Here is a 7,307-nt window from a genome sequence, read left to right as displayed (position 1 = left end):
AGCCAATAAATATAAGAGTGGCAAGAGAGATCAAGCCATTCTGTAATTAATTCTTCGATGTTGTAACATCTTATAAGATAAACGAACATTTCTTTTGAAAAACAAAATACAAATTTGTCTTACCTATTGCCTTCTTCTGATTAACCTTCGTACTTTTTATACAGACAATACGGGCTACAAGATTCTAACAACAATTTACTCAACTCATGGCACCTCTCTCTTTATCATACTAATAAAAAATTTGTGTCTTGCTTTACTCTGTCTTGTCTTCTACCTCATCACCATTAGGGAACCCATCGTTACCCAGTGTTGGCCTCACTTCAGGTTGGCTTCTAACATCCTTTGGCAGAGGGGAGGGCTTTATGAGTGTCAATGTAACGTCCTTGTCGAACTCTTCACCATCATCGGAATAGGCATATCTGTTATTTACGCATATAAAATAAACCAATGAGATTATAACACCAGAAAAGAACGAATATTTCCTGAATTAGGTTCCATTGTAAGGCCAACTTTTATCATAATAAAGACTCGCTCTTTTGATATTTTGAGGAAAACAAAGAGATGACGTGAGATGGTTCGAACAGAATGATTCAGGATTTGAAAGTTTTCCAAGTACAGGAAACGATAATAAATGAAGGTTTGGATCCCATTTTCTGGTTTCTAAGAAACCCAAAATATTCAGCACCAAATAACAATCTACTTATGTCAACATTTGGCATGGATACCCTGTTCAAATGCAGATATGATGAAATGACAGTGTAAAATAGTGCATCAAGAGCTTTTATCATAATTATTCTACTATCAGGCTGTTAGAACTCTGTAAAATGCATATACATGCATAATAAGGTGGAAGTAGGGTAATACCTCATGGAGTTTTGAGATGGTGCCCAAAGAGCGCAGATTATGCAAAGGAGAGAGAAAGATAGTACTTGCCAGAAGGCAGGAATAATCCAGGCATTTTGCCATCGCTCATTGTACACATCAGTGGACTTGAAGTATAGCTGCCAAAAGGGGAAAAAATGGTTAATGCTTTGTGCTATAATACAATAACAGGAAACAGTTGTGAAACTTAAGAAACCTATGTCTGATGTAGTCAGAAGAATATAAGACTGATTACACTCAGTTTCTAGTAGGTGTCCTTTCTCTTGAACGTACCACATGGAGTGCCACAACCCAAGTCCAACTTAAATTGAGTTGAGGGAAATGGCAATCGAAAGAGACTATAGCTTGTCGAAGTTTCTTTCTTCACTAGCCAAAGAAGAATTCAGGGGGAAAACAAAATTTTCATTTATGATGCTTTGACACATTTACTTGGCCTAATTATGCTTGTACTTTCCAAATTTATTGGAAATTTAGGTCCCCTCTCCAGAGGAATAAATTGCTCCCCAAATTTGGTGGATTAGACACGTTTCTCTGTTTGGTATTTCATAATTCTGCAAAATTCGTGCTGTTCACATCAAGCAGACCAGTTGACAATAAGGTCCTTAACCCCTTTATTAAGTCGAACTATTGGAAAAGATGATCCGAGTGTGTCAGCAGTGGGCTCTTTTCTGAAAGAACACAAGCTAGGAACAGGCAACAAAGATACTTGACAACAGAAACTAAATGAAAGAACCAGCCTCATCTTGTAGAAATTGAAAATTACCTCGTAGCACGTCCATCCAACAGATACAATAACAGCGACGACCAATGCATTTGTGAACTTCCGGTAAATGTCTAATTTGGCCAACAACCTTCTAGCCTGTCAGATCCCAAATCCGCAACTGAATTAGGACTAATAGAGCCTAAATTGAATGATAGTAATAATCGAATGACGTCATATCATGATCAACCCCAATCTCAAACGCTACAAGATAATGAAAAGAAAAAGCCTTCCTTTATTGCAAGAATCAGCTGCAGACCAGCGTATCATTCACCATGCATATGTAGATACAGAGTGAAGGGATCATAAGTAATCGACGAACCAAAACATGCAGCACTCAGCTAATTCTTTTTCGTATTTTAATTAAATAAAACTACACCGACCAAAAGGTCACCAGCACATCTTTTTTAACAAACTTCATGATTGCAATAATATTTAACATAACGTAGAGCTACTTAGCTTAAGAGCCACAAGTATTTTAACACAAACCCATACGATGAGAATGTGAACTCCTATCACCTATAGATCTCTGCTCAGGCAATAAGACCTGAAGCAAGTAAGAAGTCCAGAAACAAAAACCTTCTCTAACCTAGCAATTGGCAAGCAAATGGAATCAAAGTGAAACAGAAGTCACCAATGTACCTGAAGCTTATTCAAAGTTGCTGACAGGGAGGTGAATATCCAAAGGATAAAGAAAGCATCCAAGAATGCCACAGGAAGTACGAAAAATATCCTTGCTTTTCCTGAGAAATCACTGACTGCACCAACATTTTCTACCAGTTCAAGCACTTCAGAAGCCAAAAAGAAAGTTCCTCCAAGCAAAAGGACCTTCGATGTGAGACCACCTAAAGTAGGTCTAACGACACCAAAGCCCATAGAGACCATCAGAATGACCAAACGTGAAACTGTGCGCTTTACTGTACCAAAGGTCACAGCCCATACAGTGGTACCAGTGGGCCTGACTCCAGTTTCATTGAATTCAGCATAGTCAAAGTACCAAAAGGCCATTTCAAGCATGCCCAATGTTATCACGAGTGTAATACAATTTTGTAGAGGAATAACTTCTCTCCAGAATCTTGCATACTGCGAAAACCAAAAGATCCCAAGTAACACGAATGCAAGAGACATGAACCCATAGAAGTTCATAAGGGGGGCCATTCTACCAGGTAGGTAACCAGTAGGATTCTTCCATATGGTTTTCCCTTCAACATTAATATCCTTAAGATATGGTTCACAGTGAATAAAATACACATTATACATCCCAGTTTTTGTAATAGGGACCGATCTTGACTGCAGTGCTACTTCAACCTCATCAGTGCTGAATGAGGCACTAAAAACTTTAGGCCATCCGAGATTATTAGCAGATGGGCGGTAAATAATTTGCCCTTGTGTACAAACTCCAAGTTTTGCAAGATCTGCTGTGCAACAAACAGCTCTTTGGCCACCGTAGGCTGAGCCCCCAATTGACTCTCGATCATCCACCTCAAAAACAATTGCATGAATTGGGTCTGAACTAAAGTTTGAGAATTCTTTTGGCCTCCGAAATACAATCTTTTCAAACCTGTTGAAAATGAGAAAGGTCAGAAACTTTACAGACTACTACTGACAAAACCGGGTAAAAACATGAAGCATTATATTCATTTCCAAAGTCTAGCATGAATCAGAAAATGCATAAAAGCAAAAGCAAGCTCATTAAATGCCATTGAGCATAATTTTGGAAAACACAAACGTTACTCGATCAACGAAGCTTTGGATCGTCTGTATGAATCCTTTATTTCCATCTAGCTCTATTCCGCCCAAACAGAGTACGAACTACTTATTAATTTAGTGAGAAAGCACAATTCACTTATCTTCTTTCATCCAACTATAGATTCCATGCATAAGCTGTGAATTAACAAGGATAATTCAACATAGATGGTTAAACTAGGTATGCTTTTAGCAGCAAAGGAAAATTTAGCTTTAATAGTAGCAGTGGATTTAGGCTTTTCTGATCAATATATTCATCTTAGAGTGAATGTAACTACACAAATCCAAATTAGGCAGAACTTTACTTCTAATACTTAAGAAAAAGGACAAATTGATTAAGTTTGATCCTCGAAAATAAACATAAATATTCATTCTGGAGAATGAAATTAACAATTTTGACATAGATCTGGATATATTGCATTCTGGAGAGAGTGATTACCGAATGAAAGAGTCAGAGGAAGGAGAATCAGTGAAGTTAGGAGTAGAGGCGTAAATTCCTTCGCTGCCACCGTGGACAACAAATGCATTGCCTTTGCTCACGAATTTCTCCCCATTATAGTCATGCACTGAAGCTTCTGTGAAATGGAGCAAACATAACCACAGTAGGATTACTCCTGAAGCTCCAGCTGACTTCGACCACCGCATTTGCCCAATTGAGAGATCAGCTCAGCTCAGCTCAGCCTGGAAAATAAGTGAGAGTAGATCTGCTGTTGCTAGAAGAAGTAGGGGAGATAGAGAGAGAGAGAAATCTAGAATGGACCCACTAACGACTACGTATCACTCCCTCGTTGAAGTCAAAGAATCGTTTAACAGAGATTAATAGAGTATTCTCTTTCAATTTTCATGGTAAAATTTTAAAAAACTTTAAAAGATTATTTTTTAAAATTCTCGCTTCAAATTTAAAAACACCCAAAATTATATTTATGAACACAATTTTAACTTTCAAATACCATTTTCACGTGGAAAAAAAATATACTTTTTCCAAAATTTTACAATTCTTATGTACATACGCCTTACCTCCAATTTTCACATGACATTTAATAGCACAAGATTAAAGGATATTTTAATTATTACACATATTTTAGCTTAAGACACAAAGATTTAAAGTTAAATTGAAACAGAAGAGATACTACATAACATATGAGTTATCACTTCTTTAGTTCACTAAATAATAGTGATTTTTTATAAATGAGTTTCATTATTGTTATTTTCTTCCATCTCCATCTTTGCTAGCTCGATCATATCACCTGAAACCAGCAAATTAACCACAGAATTAGGCAGTGACACAGAAGTGGATAGCTAGTTACTACTATGTCCACTTTAATTGATTTTTTGGCCTTTTCTTTTTGGTCCACAATAGTTGATATTTTACGGATATTAAGAAGAAATTTACTTCTTTTTTCTAAAGTTGTTGTCACGATCCAAATCTAGTTTAGGTCATGATGGTGCCCAACATCATTGCCAGGCAATCCAACAATGAACAATCTAGTAGTTTTCATTTTTAATAAGTTTTTCAAGCAACTAACTTTCCTTAAATTTAAAGAGTTTAATGAATAACGAATTTTTAAAGCAATCAAAATGAAAGCAGTTAAATGAAATTATCATCATAGAAGTACAACCCAAAATCATAAGTCTACTAGTGTGTGCCAAGACCCGGTGTCACAAGTGTATGAGCATTCTAATAGAATATACAAAAGAATACTAGTCTACTGTCTGAAATGAAATAGACAGAAAAATACAACAAAAGGAAGACTTCGGCTGTTGCAATACGACTCGGAAGGGCAGCTCACCGTATAGTCTCGTAGAGGGGATCAAATATGCGCATCGGACTGGTAACCATATGTACCTGCCTTAGATCCTGCACAATTAAATGCAGAAGTGTAGCATGAGTACATAAATATTATGTACCCAGTAAGTTTTCAGTCTAACCTCGAAGAAGTAGTGACGAGGGATCGACTTTGACACTTACTATGGGCTAACAATAATATATCAAAGTTTTATACTAAGCATGGATTTCATGAATAATACTGAAAGCTCAATAACATGAAATAATAAATTCTTCTTTCGTAAATATTAAATCCCGAGTTTAGTTTCATCATTTAACAGTTTGTATCTTAAGACATTTAAGCAATATCAATTATGAATAGTTCCAAAGATTTATCATGCGGAAATTATATCGAGGTCGTACAGTCCGATCTAACATAATATTTAAACTGTGCACTGTCGAGGGTCGAATGACACGAACCATAGATGCATTTATCGGCTACCAAGGCGTTCAGCCCGCTCCACAAATAGAAAATATTTCAAGTACACAAATTCTCATTTATAGTCAAGTGTTCCATTCGCAACTTCAAGTAAGTGGAGTTAACCTTTTATAATTCTTTTATCAACTTTCAATATGACTTAAGCAATTACATCAACAAGTAGGGGTACAAATATTTCAAGTATAGCATGGTATGGGTCCTAGACTATCCATACAATAGCATAATTAGTAGCTACGTATGTACGAGGTGAGGAGCACATATTAGTTATAATTCACCTATGGGATTAATTCCCTCTTACAAGGTTAGAAAAGAAACTTACCTCATCTCAAGGCCTACTTTGCGGTCCAAGATTGTGCTCAAACCCTCAATTTGGCGCCAAATGACTCGAAGCTAGTCAAATGTTATATAAAATAATTAATGCATGTTTAAAAGTTCATATCCTAACTATCAAAGTGATTCCCAAGCCTATTGAAGAATCCCTAAAATTCACCCCAAGCCCACGTGCTCAGATTCCGGAAATTTTTGAAAAAGGTTGTTACCCATAACCCTATGAACTCGAATATATGATTTTCACTAAATTCCATAACCAATTTCGTGGCTAAATCTCATTTTTATCAAAAACCTAGGTTTTCACCTAAACCCATAATTTTCACTAATTTACATGTTATAATCTGCCCTTAAACTATGTATTTAACTCACAATTGGTAGAAATCACTTACCTCCAAGTTCTAGGTGAAAAATCCTATCAAAAAGCTCCAAACATTGCTCAAAGAGTGAGAGAAATGTGTTAGAAATGGCTTATGTCCAGTATTAAATGAACCTTTCTACCCAGCGATTTTCGCACCTGCGGTGCCTTGGCCGCATATGTGATCACGCACCTGCGGCAAGATCCTCGCAGGTGCGCATTTCCCTTACCTGGCCAGGCTCCGCATCTGCGGACAGAAAGGGTTGCTTCTGCGAGCCTTCCGCTCCTGCGACCACTGCATTCCGCAGATGCGCTAAAACTTCCGCACCTGCGGATGACTGGACTGCCCTCACTGTTTCGCTTCTGCGGCTCGTGGCTCACACCTCCGGCTGGCTAAGCGCAGGTGTGATTATGACAGCAACTGGGAGCTTCAGCTGTTGCTCCCAATTTCCAACTTGGTCTGAGCCTCGTCCGATTGACACTCGGGTCCCCGAGGGCCCCGCCCGAATGTACCAACAAGTTTGAAATCATAAAACGAACTTGCTTGAACTCTCGGAATGCCCGAAACAACATTAAAACTAAGAGTCATACCCCAAAACCAAGTGAATCAAACTTATGAACTTCAAGTTCTTCAATTTACACCCAATGCGTCGAAACGTACTTAAACTACTCGGAATGACACCAAAATTTGTGTGGAAGTCTTAAATGACATTACAGAACTATTCCATATCTTAGAATTCTATTTGGACCTCGATATCACCAAAACCCGCTCCAAACCAAATTTTAAGAACTTCTAAAATCTTCAAAGAACCAACTTTCACTATTAAGCGCCAAAACACTCCGGGGTCATCCAAAACCCGATCCAAACATACGTCGAAGTCCGAAATCATCATATGAACCTATTGGAACCGTCAAATCCCGATTTCGAGGTCGTTTACTCAAAATATTGACCGAAGTCAAACTTAGCCCT

General features: G+C 37.6%; 1 protein-coding gene across 1 annotated transcript; it reads right to left on the bottom strand.

Moving 5' to 3' along the window:
- Positions 1-4,174, bottom strand: LOC107769641 (uncharacterized). The gene is made up of 5 exons (XM_016588877.2): positions 3,828-4,174; positions 2,285-3,203; positions 1,646-1,741; positions 865-1,001; positions 1-419 (listed from the first exon to the last, which is right to left on the bottom strand). Exons 1-5 carry the CDS (start codon positions 4,031-4,033, stop codon positions 254-256), a joined length of 1,524 nt encoding a protein of 507 aa, XP_016444363.2. The 5' UTR covers positions 4,034-4,174; the 3' UTR covers positions 1-253.
- Positions 4,175-7,307: the final 3,133 nt, after the last annotated feature.

Source organism: Nicotiana tabacum, chromosome 6 (assembly GCF_000715075.1).
Source record: "Nicotiana tabacum cultivar K326 chromosome 6, ASM71507v2, whole genome shotgun sequence".
Classification (NCBI taxonomy): domain Eukaryota; kingdom Viridiplantae; phylum Streptophyta; class Magnoliopsida; order Solanales; family Solanaceae; genus Nicotiana; species Nicotiana tabacum.
This window is presented reverse-complemented; position numbering and strand designations above follow the sequence as displayed.